The sequence below is a fragment of the Vicia villosa genome, linkage group LG2, assembly GCF_029867415.1.
Source record: "Vicia villosa cultivar HV-30 ecotype Madison, WI linkage group LG2, Vvil1.0, whole genome shotgun sequence".
Taxonomy (NCBI): domain Eukaryota; kingdom Viridiplantae; phylum Streptophyta; class Magnoliopsida; order Fabales; family Fabaceae; genus Vicia; species Vicia villosa.
The window spans coordinates 170,524,149-170,546,560 of NC_081181.1; the positions used below are offsets into that span (position 1 = coordinate 170,524,149).

Below are 22,412 nucleotides of genomic sequence, written 5' to 3' on the forward strand. Positions count from 1 at the left end.
ACCGCACTATTTTTTCTCTTGCGGTTCGGATGATTTTTTTCGTCAAAACCGCCCAAACCGCACCGCGAGCAAAGCCATATATTGTATATGCCTCTATATCTTTACTTTAGATTTTGGCCTAATTTCCCAATTTTTGTTTTCTGTTCTCCATATTTTAATATATATTTTGTCTTTAACAAAAAAAAAAAGAAGAAGATTGTTTATCATACAAAATATTAAAATTAATTAGAATCAAAATTATACAAAACTATATACATAGTGGTCATATTTGAAAGTAGTATTCAAAAAGCATTTATACATATGATACATGAATTGACTGATTTTGGTTTTGCACACTATATACTCAAAGAACCTCCAACCTCTACAAAAGAATGATAAGATTCATACAGAATCATTAATTTGTTCATCTATTGGACTTGAACTAATCAATGGTTTCTTGATTTCTTCAGAATTTTCAGAAGTAGTAAGCACTTTCTTGTGAGGATATAGTACATAATGTTGACACATTAAAATTGTATCATAGACTATAGATACCTGCAATGGTGATTAAAAAACATAATTATTATTATCTGAATCTAATAATAATAATAATAATAATAATAATAATAATAATAATAATAATAATAATAACAACAACAACAACAACAACAACGTTAAAATGATGAGGTAAAGAAAATTACATACCAAAGATATCATTACTTTACCAATGTTACCATAGAAATTCATCCATGAATCTAAATATGTAAAAAAAATTGAAAGTCATAAGTCATAAATTAGTACTAATATTAATGGCGAAATAATAATTTGATTAATTTTACTAGTAATTAAAATTACAAACCTTGACCTATAGATTGCACAACCATTTGTGAATAATTTAAGACACCTCCTGAAAAATCAAGCAGAATGCTGCCAATGCTAAATCCATCTGTGCTCTTTCTCATGAAGTTCATTAATGCCTACATTTCATAACAAACATTTCCAGAATTAAGGAACAAATCTTTTGTAAAGTAAATTAAGTAGAATCGATATATACCAGCAATTCATGTCTGATACGTGTCAGTATTCAAAGATGACGTACATGACATAGAAATTTTCGTGTCATTCAATCTAATTGATCATAGCACATGATAACTAGTATATGCATCTAGTCTATTGTAAGTGTTGTGTCTCTGTTTGTGTCGATTTTTTTTATATGAAAACACAATTAATACATGAGTTTATTATCAAATAAATAAGTATGAAATTGTGAAGATATGTATAGTAAAAATTGAAGATGATGATATAAAAGAATATATAGGGTAAGGCTTAAAACCTGGGGAAAGTATTTGATGAGGGTCATAAACACTTGAATTGAACTGCAATACAATGATTTCCACATGTTATTAGAAGTAATCATAGCATAGTACAAATGACAGCTACGATAATATTAACAATTATATCAAAATTAGAGTGCTGATGCAAAGTCATGAAATTTGTTCTGGACTGAACAAAATAGTCTCACATTGTTTAAGAATCGCGATTAAGAATATTTTATATACAACATCCATACACCTCAACTCAACGAAGCACCTTTTCTAAAGAACAAAGCCGTGAAGGTTCTCACACTCAAAGCAGAAAATACCTCGTACCCACAGTGACGCGGAATTAAGGTCAACTGCTTGAGCTGGACAAAATAGTCTCACATTGCTTAGAAATACTCATACACTTCAATCCAACGAGATGTTTTTTCTCAAAGACAAAACCGTGAGGGTGCTTACATAGTAAAACAGACAATACCTAATAGCCGCAGTGGCGGAATTGAGGTTCACCGAAACAAAGTTTGATTTCATCAATCTAAGATGTTAACACAGGTAATTTTAAAAAATTGAGTGATAAGAAAGAAACTTGCTTGAAAATGGAGATAAGCCAAAGCCAAGATTTGGTAGGCAATGCTATGAAAAAACAAACAGCAGCAATGAACCACACACCAACAAATATCGCAATTGTATACTTGGATAACTTCAGGTTTCCCTTCTGCATAAGTCAGCCACAAAAATCAGCAACTTATTTTCTATTAGGTTTTGTTTGGTTCAAGAAAACAGAACAAGCCCTGAACCAAAGTGTACTCAAAATTGAAAACAAACGCTATAACTTCGAATTATAAGCACTCAACAAGAAGATGATTAAACTTACTCCATAAATTGCAAATTGAAACAATACAATCAAATTGATTATAACTGCATGAGTAGAGAAAGCAACATCATTAGCAGCTACAGGAATCATCTGCAATTAACAAATCAAAATATTCAGCCTAACAATATCAGTATCTGTTAATTAAACTAGATCTGTTAGAGTTAGTTGTATCAGTTGTTATATTCGGTTATAGTTAATTATAAGGTAGTTAATTTTGTGACAAATTAGTTAAGATTTGTTAATAGGCCGTGGTTATTTTATATAATGTATCATATATTTATTGTAATAAATATCTTATAATTGAATCAATACAAAACATTTCAACTCCCACGGGTTAGCGTAGTGATTAAGGCTTGCATCTGAGATACATTAGATACAAGAGCGCAGATTTGAACGCCAGCATTCTAGATGCTACCGACCAAAACTGTTATCGCAGCCGGTATCACAAATATAAAATCACTTTTTTTTTTTCAATGTTGCATAAAATTAAAAACCATAAGTAAAAAAGAAAAATATATTTACCTGTCCATAGCCATATTTCTCAAAATATTGTTTCTGAATGACAGGGCTAAAGAAGAGGGAAGCATTGTAAATGAGATATGACCAGAACTTTGTGAAGTTCAAGATTGTAAAATCTAAGCTTAAACCAACCACACTGTTTCCAAAATCACTTATAAGTTAGAAACAAGAAAATACAAAATGAAATTAAAATAAAAACATGAAAAATACAATAATTGTTACCTTTTTCTACGAAAATTGGAAATGAGTTGAGGGTAACCAGCAAGAGACCATGAAAGAAATGCTAACCAACCAAATACTTGATAGATTATTTCTAATGCAAATGAATTCCATGGAACCATTTCTTTCTCTCTGTATTGTGAGAAAGAACAATGTCTAAACTAGGCAATTATATATAATTTAATTTAATTTTGAATTTTTGAAGGTTTGTTTCAACTACCGGTTTCGTACTTTCAAACTTCATTGCTAGATATTTTCCATGAACTTGGTCCTAGAAACTGACCCCATTCATTGTAGGTCCAAATACTTTTCCTTGGTTCTTTATTACAAAAAACGTTTCCTTCTTTCATTCAAAATAAAATACTTTTCTTTAATTATATTATATGTATTTTATAATTTAATTTTGAATGTTTAAAGGATTGTTTCAACTTCTGGTTCCACCTATTAAAGAGGTTTCATACTTTCAAACTTCATTGCTAGATTTTTATATTTATTTTTAATTTTCCATGAACTTGGTCCTAGAAACTGTCCTGATTCATTGCTTCTTTGATTAGATCCAAATATTTTTCCTTGATTTTTGTATTTAAAAATATTTTCCCTTCTTTTATTCAAAGAACAATTCTTTTCTTTTGTTACATTTTTTTATTAAGATTAAATATGTTTTTCTTCCCTATAATAATCTAAAATTCAATTTTAGTCATTTTCCATAAATTTTTCTATCCATATTTTTGATTTTGTCTCTATTTAGTACAATGAAGCTGAAGTGATACGTCATATCACTTAAAATCAACACTACAAAAATAGGTAGATTGCGGGGGTTTGAACCTCGTTAAATAGCTGAAAAACAATAAAAACTAAAAAACTTAACAGATTCTTTGCATCCTTACCATGAATTTAGATTTTAGAATTCTTTGAAAGTGAATGGAAAGGTTCTTTGCCTTCTCACCATGACTTTTTCTTTTTGGTTCTCTTAGTTTAAACGTGAACGTAAACTGTTTGGCAAAATGCCTCAAAGGAACAAACTGCATCTCTTTCCCTATCTCACACAAACTGCATCTCTTTCTCTATCTCAAACAATGACTATATGGTCTCATCCTCATATTTCCTAACAATAGGAAACTCCTTCACAAGCACAAATTCGGTACCTCTTTCTTCCTACTGAAAATAAGAATCAGATTCTCTACTTTATGCTTTTCACACGGATTATGCAATGTATCTTCTAAGTTGAGTGCCAATGATAAAGGCAAATAAAGTATGAATTTCCAACAACAATGGTCAAAAGATTTTGCATCAAATACAATGTTCACAATATTTCTGCACTCATAAAAAACTAGTATTACACAGCTCTGGCTATCTTAGTTTGATCAAAATAAGAGTGGAATTTCCAACAGCAATGTTCAGCCCATAAGATAACATTTAAGCAAACTTATCTTTTTAAGATTAAACATCAAAAGGGACAAATAAAGTGAAAGGCTTTTACAAAGTCATACCATAACATTGCCGCAGAGAGAAAAATTGTGTCGTTGAAGTTTCATGATTAGCTTCTAAAAGTTGTTTATAACTTCAATCCTCTAAAAAAAAATTTAAGACCTCCTCTAATTTTTCTTGTCAACACTATGGCGTATTTTTAAACATGATGAGAAATTTATTATGTTTGAAATACTTAAAATATGGACAGTTATTAACTCTGTTGTGATTTTTTGAAGAAAAAAAAAAGGAGAAAAATGGATCTGAACACTACTCTTGGTTATAGAAAAAGTTAATTTTTAAAAGGGGATGAATAAAAGTTTTGAAAAAGATAAGGGAGAAAAATCCAAATGCAGGTTCAAGTATAAAATTAAATGATTTTTTTGATCACACCAAATGTGTATGGTAGCCTCTGACTAGTTCCATGCAATCTATAAGGTCCAATATAAGCAGAACATGAAATTTTCAATAAACATTGAAACGTATATTTTGAAATTATATATACAAAGCTAGTCACTTAAAGAATTTACAACTCGTTACTTCGTTTCCAGCTAACGTACCTAGTTTCAAAGTTGTTAACTTACCTTGTTTCAATACCGTGACTTATTGGGCTGATTTCTTTCTTGTGAACTTATCAGTGATAGACCACTTGAAACCATGTACAAGAATTTAAGCAACTGAAAGATGAGTACCCAAACAAAATTCTCGTAGCTTTAATCATGGAAGAGTACAATAAAGTAGTTTGGAAGAGCTTGTTGATTGACTTGAACAAATCGGAGTTGTAAGATGTGTTTCATGGCTGAGCTTATCGGAAATTTGTGGATGGATAATGCCAAAGCTATGGTTTCAGTTTAATTCGTAGTGCACACCAATTGTTTGATGAAATGATTGTAAGAGGGAATGTGTATGAAAAAAAGAAGAAGAGCACGATGAACATTAATAAAATCACTAAATTTTAGGAGGTTTGTAACTTTCATAATCTAATAATTTTGGACAAATTTTTTTTATGAGAACTATTCTTTCAAGAAAATTTTTATAGAAATTAAAATTGAATTATAAGATATTTATAAAGATTTCAAACATATTTAACTTTTTTTAATATTAGTATAAAAACCTTTCTAATATATATATATATATATATATATATATATGAGGTTGTTGTGAAAAGGATATCTCGATGAACAAACGATAAAAAATTTCTTTGTGATCAAGAAGCACACAAGGACAGAAAAGATGATAAATAAGAAGAACAACAAGGATTGATTATAACTGTTATTCATTCCTTTCTCTTTCAATCAAGATTACAAGGATAACAACTAACCCTCTCACTCTAAATTAAGATTTACAGTATGCAATGATGAGAGACTAGTATGTTATTTATAATAAAACCTAACATACTAAACTAATGGGTTTTTTCAAAAATATCCATTACAAGCCAACTTAGGGTACAAGTTAACTTAAACAATTGGACATAACAAACAGTCCCAGTTCGAAATACTAATAACCCTAGCATTTCTACACCCACATACTAGAACACACTTCGACTATAGTATGTAGAGCTTTGACACATTCTCTATCGAAACACGAAACTACTCTTCGACCCACTAGAGTTCGACTCAATTATCACAAATCTCTACCTTGGGTCAAACTCTATAACATCAAAGAACAAACTAGCTTTCTTCATGCAGCTTTATCAACTGCATAGAGTGGAAAAACTTACAACTTTGTAATGTTTTGGTGATCATATCAACAACATTGTGATTTGTTGAAACCTTCAGCACTTGGACTCTCCACGGCCGATTACCCTTCTGACGAAATGCAAACTCACATCATTGTGCTTAGTTCGTTCATGATATACTGAGTTCTTCGACATGTGTAATGCACTTTGACTATCACATTTAACAATGATACCACAACCTTGAAGTTTCAGCTCCTTCACAAAACCTTCAAGCCACAATGCTTCTTTCAAAGCTTCAATTAGGACAATATACTCCGCTTCAGTGGTTGATAAATCAACAACCTTCAGAAGTGTTGTTTTCCAACTAATTGTTGTGCCACACATAGTGAAAACATTTCTAGAAATAGATTTTCTGGAATCCACACAACCTGCATAGTCAGAGTCAACATATCCTTCAATTATTGCTTTACTATCTTCACCCAAGGCTCCACCATAAATTAGAACTCTGTTTAGAGATCCATTTATGTACCTTAGAATCCACTTCAATGCTTTCCAGTGAGCCTTTCTAGGATTCTCCATGTACCTGCTTACAAGACTTACTGCATATGTTATGTCTGGTCTAGTACAGACCATAGCATACATCAAAGAACCTACTGTATTAGCATATGAGATTTTATTCATATAAGTTCTTTCGACATCAACACTGGGACACTGATCAATACTCAACTTGAATTGAGGGTTTGTTGGAGTCACAACAGGCTTTGAATTCGACATACCAAACTTTTTGAGAATCTTCCGTAGGTATGCCTCTTGAGATAAGCATAATTTCGACAGCTTTATATCTCTTCGAATGTCAATCCCAAGAATCTTGGAAGAAGCACCCAAATCTTTCATATCAAACTCCTTATTGAGTTTAGCCTTCACCCTTATTACACCTTCTACATTGTTGCTTGCTATAAGAATATCATCCACATAAAGCAACAAAATAACAAATGAATTACTAGGTCGAAGTCGAAAGTAAACACATTGGCCGAACCGGCTTCTAACGAAACTTATGTGTGTCATGAACTTGTCGAATCTCTTATTCCACTGTCGAGGAGATTTTTTCAGTCCATATAAGGATATATTCAGCTTGCACACATAATATTCCTTCCGCTTTTTGACAGACCCTTCATGTTGTCTCATCAAGATCGTTTCATTTATATCATCATACCAGAACGCAGTCTTCACATCCATCTGTTGCAGTTCCACCATGGCAAGCAACATTTGAATGGGTATGTACTTCACAATATGAGAAATTGATATGAGACAATGTGCAGAAAATTCACAATGAAAGTTCAAGTATGTAAAACACTTTTATGAAGATAATTATTTTTCTGGTGTATGGTGATATTATGAAGATACGAGTTAATCTAGGTATTTGATGATGATGTTCTTGAATGTAGTATGAGGATATGGGTTTTTCTGGGTGAGAGGTAATATTCGGTATGAATGTATGAATGAAGGTGGATTTCTAGGAATATTATTCTTGGTGTTGATATGAATATATAAATTTTTTTGGAAAAAAAGTTGAATGTATAAATGAAAGTGGGTTTCTAGGAATATTGGTATTTGTATCGATATGAAGATATGAAGGTTTCTGGAAAAAATGGTTGAATGTAAGAATGTGGTGGAATGGGTGGTATGAGTGTTAAGAGAGAGCCGAGAGAAAAATGAAAATGTAGATAGATAAAGTTTGTAAAAAATAAATAGAATATCAGCAATTTTGCGTATCTCAAGAATGAAAGAGATAAAGGAAAATTAGGAATTAGCCAATGATGCGCTGACACACATTTGATAATTTGAACGAAGATGATAATTTTAAGGAGAATGAGTATAGTGTAATTTGAAAGGCTATAGGATAAGGGAACATGCATAAATAAGGACAGTGGTGGAAGACTGCTAAATAGAAGTGTAAAATGGTGGGGCCATCTCTAGATACCATGTTAAGATGTGAATTTCATTATCACGTCTTCCATGAGTAAAACAGAAGATGAAATAAATAAATTTCAATTATTCTAATTGGATTAAATTGAAAACTTGATCAACCACTTATTTATACACATGTAAGAAAACTAATGAGAAAAATATGGTAACTGGAATAACAAACTAAAATGAAGAAGTAATCCTATAGTTTAACATGTTCCAAATATTTTAATAAACCATATAACATTTATGCCCTTATTATCACCACAATTGAAATAAGGATTTCAACATGAATGGTATGATAGAAAGCGTGCTACTATTCACCATGCTAGGAATACCGATCGAGGAGAAAAATGATTGATCATGGGTTTGAAACAGAATGACAACATTTTGGAATTTACAAGACGTGCTTCTCACCACAGTTGGAATCATAACTGAGGTGATAAATGTTTATGATAACTTTTCACCATGGTTCTTAAAAACAATTGAGGGCAAATATATTACATCTTCTATCACTTTTATTGTGTCTTGACTGTTGGCCTTATGATTTTTTTTAAAACTATAACCATTTGTTTGATCTATATGAGTATTTTCAAACATCAAATATTTGTTTAAACAAGGAAGAAATTGCATCATCTAGATATGAATTAAAATCTCAAAAAAAAAAAGACGTTAATTTGGTGAATTTGAAAAGGAACCATAATCTTGTTTTAAGGGGAACATAAAGTTGTGTTGCCTCAATATAACTTAATGTTTCTGTTTTGAGGACAACATACCATCGTTGTCCCCGGCCAGATCTCCATCTGTGTCAGCAGCAAGACATCCATTTTCCTCCTCAGTCGGGGACAAGTGGCCTTCTGCTCGCTGGGCACATTTGTCGCCCAAAAGTACGTCTCTGCCTGATCAACGACTAGTTTTGGGAAGCCTCCTAGAATTCCTAAACATACTCTTATATTCCTGGCAGTCACACATTTTGGGTCTGGATCCTCGATCCAGCCCAAAAAATGGACCAATGGTCAAGTGCTAGGGGCAACATAAAAACCCTCTCATTTGAGAGGGTCAGGTAATTCATTTCTAATCTAAAAAAACATTCAAACGTATATGTGCTCATACTTACTTAATCATCAGAATGCCTCGTAAGTACACCCCACACTCCTCATCGCAAACATTATGCAAGAAGTCTCTGGCCCACTTTGGATTTTGAACAAGCGGTAAGATCACTTTACTTTTCAAATTTTTACGATTAACCATAAGAATTTGAAAAGAAAACACCATGTTGCATTGAGGCAACACAACTTTAATTTTTCAAGTTCTCTCAATACAAAGTTATGATTCCTTTTTAAATTCACCAGATTTACTATTTTATTTTTGGGTTTCAATTCTTCTCTAGATGATGTTATCTCTTCTTTGTTTAACAAATATTTATGATTTTATAATACAACTAAATTTATAAAAAAATTGTTATAGGTTAAAGTAAAATGTACTTAGTTAAGCACAAAATGTCAAGAACACAGTAAAATGACGATTTTTTTTTGCACAAATTTAAACATTTTACTTTAAAACAACAATAATTACACAAATATTTTACTTGTAATAAGGTCGCCCCTATCAATCTAGAGGCCCCCTTCTAATTTAAAAAATATACCTAAATTAAAAAAAACAATTAAAATAATTAAAAATGATGCTTCAAAAATACAATTACATATTAATAAAAAAATGAATTTAATTATAATCGTTTGACTTTTGACCATTCTCATTTTTTTTTTGTTATATTAGATTTTTATTAAAATATTTCTTAAGTATTGGATTTTTATTATAGCATTTAAAAAAAATAGCCTAGAATTTGGGGCCATGTGCAGTAGAGATTCAACTGCTCTTGTGTAGGGCTGACCCTAACTTGTAGCAACAAAAACAACACATAAGTCAACAAAAAACAACAAACAAAATTTTTAATCTCACCTTAACAACAACAATAACACAATTTTTTTGATTACATCAACAAAAACAACAACATAACTCAACAAAAATAACAACATAAAACCTATAGAATTTAATGTCTCAATAACTAGAAAAAAAAACAAACCCTAAAAGACAACTAATTTGAACAACATCAATAACATAACTCATAACATGAATGATTGAAATGTTTCAAGTAATGAAAATGTGAAGAAGTCAAAGAAATCATATTCAAGTTTCCTTCTTGCAAGTTTCGAGTCACATTTTCTTGATCCATGAGTTGGAGAAGACATGATGGAGATTTGTGAATAAATGATGTGCGTGCATTTATGGAGATTAGGATAAGGCGTTGAAGGTTAGGGTTTCTCTATGGAGTTAGAGCACTGTTCTATTCAGAAGTGAAAAAAGTTTTGCTTATATATGTGATTTCTTTTAATATAAAAAAAAAGAAAGGAAATTTTTTTTACCACGGTTGAAAGGTAACAATACTAGTAAAATGTCCATCAATAACACACTTTTTTGACATGTTACTAGGGACATCTCACCATTGTTATTATCTTTTCAAACATGGTGAAAAATTGTTTAGTTTTAATTTAAAAATAAAAATAAAGGAAACACACTCCTTTGTTTTGTATTGAATCTAGGTAATAAAATTTTTAATAAGCCATATAATATTTATGTCCTTTACTTTAGATTTTGACCTAATTCTCTAATATTTGTTTTTATTCTCTATATTCCAATATATTTTATAAGACATAATATATATTTTGTCTTTGACTAAAAAAATTATTTATCATATAAAATATTAAGGCTTAATTACAATTTTGATCCTTTTATTTTTTTATAATTTTTTTAGTTTTAGTCCCTTCATTTTAAAATCTGATTTTTTTAATGATATGCCAATCAATTTAATGACGTGTAATTTCAATGATATGCAAATCAATTTAATGATGTGTCATTGTCACGTGTACACAAATTGCTTACATGTCATTTTTAATTATTTTTATCTAATAATTTATTTTTATTTATTTAATAATATAAATTATTATATTATTTAAAAATAAATAATAACTAAAATTATATTATTAATTTGTAATGATTTGTTTTTATTTTTTTAGAATTAACTATTTTTTACAATTATATTAGTTTTTTAGTAAAAGTTTTATAGGATTAATAGATTGAAATATGAATAATTAATTTATAGGATTAATAGATTGAAATATGTATAAGTAAAAATGTCTCAATATAGTTTTGAACTCCTAACTTGCAAGAAGAAGACACAATGCAACGTTCTACCACGTGAGCCAAATCTATCGTATAAGAAAAGTCTCCCTTTTTTGATTATGCCTTCCAAGCCCTCCACCTTCCACATTCCAAAACGGTTTTATCATTACTATATATAACCGATCATACTTTCACATTCTCTATCATGTTCATCAAATTGTGGAAATTTTGGTTTATACTATTTTTGCAATTCCAGCCATTCCCACGACTATTCATGGACAAACCGGTATTTAACATTTGTTCCTTTCTTTTCTTGATAGAAAATATCTTTCATGTTATTTGGAGGTTGAATTTGTAGTGTATCATTATGAAGTACCAATTAGCGTCACTCCATAGTATATGGTTCGTTTTTTACATGGGTTGTTTCCAATCCCTATTTTCTATTCTTTTAGTAACAATTTAAATATTGTCCTAATCCATGTGTTTTGGATTTTTTTCTGGTGCAGACAGTAGCAAACATCGTCTATACGATTCGTTTGAAATGAATATTCTACTTTGACTTCCCTGATAATTTGAGAATCAAGTTGGCTGGTGTCAATATAATTTGAGCAGTAGAAGTAGAAATCAAGTTGGCTGGTGTCAATATACAATGGAGAATCTGCTTAATTACTGGGTTATGCTTGTGCAAGTTTTGTCGAAATTGTAGATATTATAATATGTAAATAATATGATATTTTATATTGATTCATAGAATGAATTTTAATTTTTTATATTTTAAGTGCAAATGTTAATAAATAAATCTCATAAATTGATTGATTGATTTTATGTTTGAGTGATATTATATTAAATCTTAGTAATTATTGAAATTGTAGATATTATAATATGTAAATAAGATAATATTTTATATTAATTCATAGAACTAAAGAATATTTCAGTTAGGTCAAATTAAGAAATTAAGTTTATCAATATATATAAAGTTAGTTTTATAAAATATTATAGATATTTATTTATTGTAAGGTCGAACAAAACAAAAAATAAAGATATAATATAATAAAATATTACAAATTAAAAATGTATACATAATTTTGAAATGTATAAGACAATAGAATCAAAGAATAAAGAAAAAAACAGGATATTTTTTTAGGTAAATAAAGAGTTTTGAAATGAAAAGACATAAATCATTTACCTATAAAAAAATTAGGCTAAATTACAGTTTTGGTTCCCTATTTTTTCTGATTCACGAAATTAGTCCCCCTAATTTAAATTCAAACAGTTTTGGTCCCCTATTTTAAATTTAAACAGTTTTAGTCCCCTCTCATATTTTTTCAAAGAAAATCGATGAATTTTTTTTAACATATATTTTTATCTACAAAGTTCAATAATAGGTTTATATACGATAATTAGTCATATTTTACAAGTAATTTGTCATTTAAAAATAAAAAATATTATAAATTTTAAGTGAAAAAGTATGAAAGGGGACCAAAACTGTTTAAATCTAAAATAGGGGACCAAAACTGTTTAAATTTAAAATAGGGGGACCAATTTCATGAATCGGAGAAAATAGGGGACCAAAATTGTAATTAAGCCAAAAAATTAAATATCATAATCATCTTTAATTGATTGCAACTTTAATTTTTGATTTAATCTGATTGCAACTTTTGATTTATTTGAACGTGATTTTAAAGAATGGTTTGTTGAAATAATGAAGCAGCAACCTATTTTCTTAATATGAAAATAATTGGTATATTATTGCAAGTTTTAATAAATAAATTTCATTGATTAATTATTTAATGTTTGAGTGATATTTATATTAAATCTTAGTAATTATAAAAATTATAGATAGTATAATATACAAATAACATAATATTGTATATTAATTCGTAGAACTAAAGAATATTTTAGTTAGGTCAAATTAAAAAATTAAGTTTATCAATATATATATATATATATATATATATATATATATATATATATATATATATATAATTTATAAAGTTAGTTTTATAAAATATTAATGATATTTATTTATTGTAAGGTCGAAAAAAAAAAAGATAGAATATAATAAAATATTACAAATTAAAAATGTATACATAATTTTGAAATGTATAAGAAAATAGAATAAAGAAAACAACAGTACATTTTTTTTTAGGTAAATAAAGAGTTTAGAATGAAAAGACATAAATCATTTACCTATAAAAAAAGTTAAATATCATAATTACCTTTAGTAATTATTGATCGATTGATTGCAACTTTTAATTTATGATTTAATGCATGTGATTGCAACTTTTGATTTCTTATTCTTTTAGTACTTATAATATGTATTTTTAAATTATTAGATTTGAGAAAATATTGTACTTTTATATCTTACAAAATTATACTGTTTTTACAATATTGTATAATTTACCTAAAAAAATATAATTTTAAGAAAATATTGTACTTTTGTATGATTTACTTAAAATTATCTAATTTTGTAAGATATAAAAGCCTTTTTAACGACCCATACGTTAAAATCATTACGTTGGGAATAATTTAATTGATATAGAATCAATGCATTAAAATCATATCAATTACTTACCAATATCTTAATTGGTATAAAATAAATACGTTACAAATATATTTAGTACTCCAATAATATTGATGTTGTATCACCAAAAATGGAGTGAATCAAATTATCTTTAAAAATTAATAAAAATAATTTATCTCACTTGATTTCCTTCAAAATTATTTAATAGAAACTTTCCAAAATAATGAATTTATCAACCTAATTTTGAAACCAAATTTCATATGGTTAGAAGATTTCTAACCTCTCATTTAACAAAATAATAAATATTATTAGATACATATTTTAATAAAGTGTTTTAGACATATCATTACTTTTATATATTGTATGAATTTTTTTGATAAAAAATGCATAATTATTATTATAAAAATAAAGTATATTTTCAAAATATTTAAAAAACAACACGTGCCATCATCATTCTATGTATAGAAAAACTAACTACTATTTTCTATTTTCACTTTAATAAGATTTCTTATTAATACTACTAAATGATTTAAAACATAAAATCTGATATATATATATATATATATATATATATATATATATATATATATATATATATATATATATATATATATATATATATATATATATATATATATATATATATATGGGGATGACTCAAGTGAGAACACTTGATTATTATGAGAAATGAGAACAATGAATCACAACCATTAAATTTTGATTTTGTTGATTTTAATGAACTGGATTGATTTCTCTTACTATGTTAATTTAAAATAAATATTAAGGATCATAGAAAGAGAAACTAATCCAGTCCATTAAAATCAACAAAATCAAAATTTAATGGTCATGATTTATTGTTCTCATTTCTCATAATAACCAAGTGTTCTCACTTGAGTCGTCCCCTATATATATGAATGAAATTTTTTAGAGATTATTAAATAAAATAAATATATTAGATCTATTGACTATTTAAAAAAAATATTTAAAAATAACTATGAATGTTAATAAGCATAAGTAACCGAATGAAACATAAGTACGGTATGAATAAATAGTAATAGAATGAAACATAAGTAATCTATGAATAAATAGTAATAGAATGAAACATAAGTAATATATGAATAAATAATATCAAAATTGTATGATATTATTTATTAATCACACAATTTATTTGTCATTTATAAAATTTAAAATTTTAACTAGACAAGTTCATCAATAATCAATATATATATTTATCTATATATAATATAATATAATTGAAATTAGTTTTAATGGGGTCAATTTTATCCAAATACAAAATAATATATTACGGATACACACAGGTAATTATATGGTACGCGCAGGGCGCAGTTACCGTGCATAGATAAAAATCTATGCATCATGCATAGATTATTATGGATCCTTGGATCAAATTCTAGACATCAATTGTTATTACTCAATACTCAATACTCACCACTCAATACTCAATACTCAATACTGGATTAAAAACATGATTCAATGGCTTATGTAGGCTTATGCATGGTGCATAAGTAAATCCTTATGCATATTAGCCAAAGCCGTACGCGCATATGGTACTGATATTAACACATTTAATTAAATGTTGAATAATAACGAGAATAAGTTTACAATTGATTTAAATAGTTTTATAAATAATTCCAAAACAAAAATATTTATATATAGGAATAATTAACTATTAATTCAAATATTTTTATATATGGAATAATATATTTGATTTGTAAATTGAGTTTAATCAATTATATTAAATATTTATTATTAATTGTATTATATAATTTGATAGAATATTTCTTCATTATATTTTGTCAATTTAAGATTTTTGTTATTAGAAAATATTTTAATTATCATCAAATATTTTTAAACAATGTTAAAATTAATTTATTTTTGTTTTAAAAATATCATCAAAATATTGAATATTAATAGAAACATGAAGTTACTGATAAAATAATTGAATATTAACGGGAACATGTAGTTATTAATCAAAGTATTAAATATTAATAGATTTTGTTTTGAATATTAATGGGTACATGAAGTTACTAATCAAAATATTGAATATTAAAGGCAATATTAAATTACTGATCAAATTATTAAATGTATTGAATATTAACAGAAACATGAAGTTACTGATAAAAAATGGCATGTTAACGAGAGCATAAAGTTACTTATCAAAATATTGAATATTAACGAGAAAACGAAGTTATTGATCAAACTATTGAATATTAACGGGAAAACAAAGTTATTGATCAAACTATATTGAATATTAACGGGAACTTGAAGTTATTAATCAAAATATTGATTATTAACGAGAACATGAAGTTAGTAATTAAAATATTGAATATTAACGTGAGTATTAAATTACAGAGCAAAGTATATAATATTAACTGGAACATGGAGTTACTACTAAAAATATTGAATAATAACGAAAACATGGCGTTATTAATCAAACTATTAAATATTAACAGAAACAAATTTGGAATATTAACCGAAACACGAAGTTAGTGATCAAAATAATGAATATTAACGGGAACATGAAGTTATTGATCAATATATTAAATTTTAACGGGAACATGAAGTTATCGAACAAAATATTGAATATCAACGAGAACACGAAGTTACTGATCAAAATATTAAATATTATGGGGAACATGAAGTTACTGGTCAAATTATTGAATATTAACGGGAAATGAAGTTTATTGATCAAAGTATTGAATATTACTGGGAACACGGAGTTACTGATCAAAATATTGAATATTAACGGGAGCACGGATTTATTGATTAAAATATTAAATATTAACGGGAGCACAAAGTTAATGATCAAAATTTTGAATATTATCGGAAACATTAAGTTACTGATCCAAAATTTAAAAATTAACGGGAACAAATTTTGAATATTAACGGGAACACGAAGTTACTGATCAAAATAATAAATGTTGACGGGAACACGGAGTTATTGACAAAATATTGAATATTAACAAGAACACGAAGTTACTGATAAATTTTTGAATATTAACAGAAACATTAAGTTACTGATAAATTTTTTGAATATTAACGGAAACGAATTTGGAATATTAACGGGAACACGAACTTATTGATCAAAATAATGAATATTTAAGTGAACAAGGAGTTACTGATTAAAATAATGAATATTAACAAGAACATGAAGTTACTGATCAAAATATTGAAAATTAACGGGAAGAAATTTGAAATATTAACGGGAATACGAAGTTACTTATCAAAATAATGAATATTAACGGGAACATGAAGTAAATGGTCAAAGTATTTTTCTATTAATTATGTATTTTGAATGAATCATTATTATAAATGGAGTTTGTAGTGGTTTCTCATTGGCCTACAAGAGAGAGTTGATAGTTTGAGATTGGGCTAATAGTTTGTAGTTATAATTGACCCAAAATAATTAATTTGCTCCTTAGCTAGCCAAAAATAATCGATTCTCCTTAGCTGATAGTTTGATATTGGGCTAATAGTTTGTAGTTTAATCAATTATATGAAATAGTTATCACTAATTGACTTATATAATTTGATTGAATATTTCTTCATTATAATTTGTGAATTTTCGATTTTAAAACTTTTCCTTCATCCTAATTTGTCAAATAAAATATTACTATTTTTATAACTTTTTCAATTTTACCCAAAACTTAATCTTTTACTAATATTTTTTATTTTTCTCAATCACAATACGCGAAAACGACGGGTACCCGTGCAAACGCACGGGTAAGACACTAGTTGTTTTCTTTATGATTGCATTCAACAAGTTCTTATAATAACTATCAATTTATTATTTTGGTTTTGCATTTTTATTAGAATCATTAAAATTAATTTTATTATGATAAATAATTAATGTTTACTTAAATAAAGAGAAACATTATTTAGAAAAATAAAAAAAATAGAAGTTTCAAAACAATTGTTAAATGATTTACTTGTCAAATATCTATTTTGAAAATAAATTTATCAAACAAGTATTTTTAATTTCTCATTTTCAAACAACTTTTGAAATAAATTTACCAAACAAGTATTTTTAATTTCTCATATCTAAACAGTTTGTAAAATAAATTTATCAAACAAGTATTTTTAATTTTACACTTTAAAACAGTTTCATAATAAATATTATAAAACAAGTTTTTTCTTTTTCTTTTTTTAAAACTAATTTTTAACAATTGATTTGTAAAAAAGTATTTAAAACTACAACACATGAATTAAGTAATTAGTGTTGTTATATATTCTTGTTTAATTATAATGTATAAGAAAATGACTTAGCTCACATTGTTGGAATTTGTTTTTTTTTTTTTAATAAGCAATGGAATTAAAGGGAGCAAAAGGGATGCTCCATCCCAAAAACAAAGAGATTACAAGGCAAAACACAAAAGCGGTTGGATATTCCAACCATATAAATTACACAACGGCGCCTTCTTATAAAAAGAACCTAACCAATTCCACGATATGATAACAATCTCCGACATACAGTCTATAAAACTGAAGGATTCATCTTTAAAGATAATAGCGTTACGCTTAATCCACAAAAGCCAAATCGTAGCAAGCCAAACGAACGACAAGATAGCTCTTTTAGAAGGACAATTAATCTTTGCACAATTATAGAAGAAATCTATAAAGTCCTCTAAAGACAAAAAAAACCCCCGACTCCAAGCCATATATAAACACGACGCCAAACTCTAAGCGTCACTTCACAATCCGAAAAGAGATGCACACGAGATTCTTCCTCTGTCGAGCAAAGGACGCATTTAGACTCACTTCCTTCAATCAAAATACCCCGACTCACCAAATGATCTCTAGTAGCAAGACGATTGTGAATAAATCTCCAACAAAAGAAAAGGATTTTAGAGGGAACCTTGACTTTCCAAAGATAAGAGAGAGCCCGAACCTTATCCGTATTCAACGACGGACCCGACAGTTTAGATTTGAAGTAATCATAGCAAGACTTTACCGAGAAGGATCCGTCCGAAGCCAACCTCCAAGAGAAAGAATCAGGTTCTTCCTTAAGCAAAGCGATAGGGTCCATCAGCTCCCTAAAAACCGAAAAAATCTGCTTCACATCAGTGCTGCCGGTAGCAGTCCCTGAAACAGCCGCAGCAGGCGCTGCTACTCCACCTCCCTGCTCTGTCAACCTCCCCGACCCAGACCCAGCTTCACCGGCAGCAGCTCCTGCCCCCCCCCCCCATGTTCCTTCTCAGCCCCCAAAAATGCATCACTGCCAGCCACAAATAAATCATGCAGGGACCAATTCCAAGAACAATTATTAAAAAAACCTGTAGAGCTAATATTTTGAATATGGTTATGAGCCATAGCAAACAGTAAAGGATACCGTTCCATTAAAGAACGCTGCCCGGTTTAATTCGCATACCACAGAGGAGTTGAAGCCCCATTGCCCACACTTACAGGAACAACACTAGAAAAATTGTCCAATAGAAGATTATCATAATTGTCCGAAGTAATTAAATCTCTCCACCAAATAGAATCTTTTTTATGCACCACCGATAAGTCTCCAACCAAAACCTTAAGCTTAATGTTACCATACCGCACTTCCAAAAGATCTCGCCAAACCACATCTTTATCCATAGGATACGCCATTTCCATTTACTAAGCAAGGCCACATTCATGATCTCCATATTTTTAACACCCAAACCACCTTCCTCCCGAGATTTCCAAACCGTATCCCAACTCACCCAATTAATAGAACGTTTAAGATCTCCACCTCCCTAAAGGAATTTGCGTTGAATCGAACACACCTCATTCAAAACCCTCTTTGGGGCCTTATAGAAAGAAAGCGTATAGATCAGTAAAGCATTGATAACCGAATTAATAAGAACAACCCTCCCCGCCATGCTAAGATTAGTTCCTTTCCACACCGATAATTTCTTCTTGAACAACAAAATAAAACCACTCCACATTGATAGTTTCCTCGGATTGTCTCCCACCCTAACACCAAGAAATTTGGAAGGTAACATCCCTACCTTGCAAGAGAGGAAACTAGCCGCGGCTTCCATGAACCAATCTCCGGAATTAACCCCATACAAATTACTTTTATGGAAGTTAGTCCGCATTCCCGACATCATCTCAAAACCTCTAAAAATTGCTTTTAAGCTCCATAAATTAGCCAAATCACATTCGGCGAAGATCAAGGTATCATCCGCAAATTGAAGCAAGTCCACCTCATTATCACCACTAATCTTAAAACCACGAAACTCTCCCAACTCTTTGGATTTTTTCATAAGTGCCGTAAGGACTTCCATCACAACAACAAACACAAAAGGAGACAAAGGATCTCCTTGTCGAAGACCTTTCTCCACCACAAAGTCTTTAGTAGCGCTCCCGTTAACAAGAATCGACATCGTGTTGGTGAAGATACTACTATCCATCCATCTCATCCATCTTTTACCAAACCCCATTCTCTTAAAAACATATTTAGCAAAATTCCAACTTACTCTATCGTAAGCCTTCTCAAAATCAACTTTTAAAACCATACAACTACACCCCTCTCTTTTAGCTAGATCAAGCACCTCATTAGCAAGAAGGACACCGTCCGAGATATTTCTACCCGGTATAAAATCCGTTTGATTGCTCGAGACCAATTTTCCCACCACACATCTAAGCCTAGCCGCCAACAACTTAGCCAAAATCTTATACAAGCTTCCCACCAAACAAATCGGTCGATATTCCTTCAAAGATTGAGTATTCTAGACTTTAGGAACAAGAGTAATAAAAGAAGAGGTACAAGCTTTATTTAGATTTCCTTTTTCATGAAAATCCCTAAAACACTTATACACGTCCTCCTTCACGACCTCCCAATTTAACTTAAAGAAATCCAACGAAAACCCATCCGGACCGGGACTTTTATTACCATCACAAGACCAAACCGCCTCCTTAATCTCAAACATCGGAAAATTCTCTCTCCAACCAAATCTCCTCACTCTCCTCCAACCTTTTAAAATGAAGGCCTTCCGGGACCGGTCTATCAAAATCTACTTCTTTAAAAAAATCTTGAAAATAACGACGGATCTCCTCTTTAATATTATAGACTCCTTCAATTCTACCATCATCTCCTTCTAAAGAAGTAATTGAATTACGACTTTGTCTCTCTTTTAAAGAGTTATGAAAAAAACTAGTGTTTCTATCCCCCTCTTTCAACCAAAGATTGCGAGACTTAAGTCTAAGCATACACTCTTTTAAATTCATACCGTTCCAAAGATCAAAAGACGCATTTCTTCTATCTTGAACCGCTTCTTCATTGTTACCACCTATATTATCTTCTATCTCCATATCCAAAACATTAATACTATCCCTTGCCTCCTCCATCTTAAGATCAACCCATCCAAAGACCTCCTTATTCCACCCTTTGAGGTTCTCTTTAAAGCTTTTCAACTTCTCGTAAAGCGCAAAGTCACCCCTTCCAGACACAACCTTCTTCTTCCATTCTACCTCCACAAACTCCTTAAATTAGAATGACAATAACAAATTATAAAATTGATTGTCATGTCATTGAAATTGTACCTTAAATTAGAAGGGGATTAAAATAAAAAAAAAAAACAAAATAGAGGAATCAAAATACTGAATTTTAAAATGAGATGACCGAAATTCAAAAAATATAAAAATAAAAAATAAAAAAACCAAAATCACAATTAAACGAAATAATTAAAATTAGAATGAAAGCAATAAAATAATGCATTCAGAATGGTATATTTTACTGTAGTAATCAAACAAGCATTTATATCTGATACATGAATAGACTAATTTTGGTTTCGTACAATATAAGCTCAAAGAATATGAAACTTTTGCAAGAGATAAAAATTCATACAGAATCATGAATTTGTTCATCTAATAGATTTGAACTGATCAATGGTTTCTTGATTTCTTCGGAATTTTTCTTGTGAGGATATAGTACATAATGTTGACATATTAAAATTGAATCATAGAATATAGTTATCTGCAATAGTGATTAAAAAACATAATTATTATTTTTTGAATATAATAATAATAATAATAATAATAATAATAATAATAATAATAAATAATAATAATAATAATAATAATAATAATAATAATAATAATAATAATAATAATAATAATAATAAAGTTAAAATTCTGAGGAAAATAATATTACATACCAATGATATCATTACTTTTCCAATGTTACCATAGAAATTCACTCCAGAATCTATAAATATAAGAAAAAATTAAAGTCATAAGTCATAAATTAGTACTAATACTAATGGTGAAATAATTATTTGATTAATTTGACTAGTAATTAAAATCACAAACCTTGATCTATAGATTGTACAACCATTTGTGAATAATTAAAGACACCTCCTGAAAAATCAAACAGGATACTGCCGATGCTAAATCCATCTGTGCTCTTTCTCATGAAGTTCATCAATACCTACATTTCATAACAAAAATTTCAAAAGAACTAAGCAACAAATCATTCATATGGGCAATTAAGTAAATATATAATTTTTTATTTTTTATTATAAAAAATATATTTTATAAAGAAGTAAAATAATGAATGTTAAATTTTCATCAAACGTTCATGTAAAAGTAGAATGCATATATACCAGAAATCTAACATGTGTCGGTGTTCAAAAATAACACTACATAGATATAGATATATGTCTTAAACACATAATAAGTAGGGGGTGACAAAAA

At 28.8% G+C, this 22,412-nt stretch overlaps 1 protein-coding gene across 1 annotated transcript; it reads right to left on the reverse strand.

Moving 5' to 3' along the window:
- Nucleotides 1-267: 267 nt before the first annotated feature.
- On the reverse strand, nt 268-5,288 carry LOC131652949 (cystinosin homolog). The gene is made up of 8 exons (XM_058922945.1): nt 2,914-5,288; nt 2,695-2,827; nt 2,173-2,262; nt 1,889-2,013; nt 1,313-1,355; nt 839-956; nt 685-734; nt 268-534 (listed from the first exon to the last, which is right to left on the reverse strand). Exons 1-8 carry the CDS (start codon nt 3,030-3,032, stop codon nt 382-384), a joined length of 831 nt encoding a protein of 276 aa, XP_058778928.1. The 5' UTR covers nt 3,033-5,288; the 3' UTR covers nt 268-381.
- Between the last annotated feature and the right edge of the window lie 17,124 nt (nt 5,289-22,412).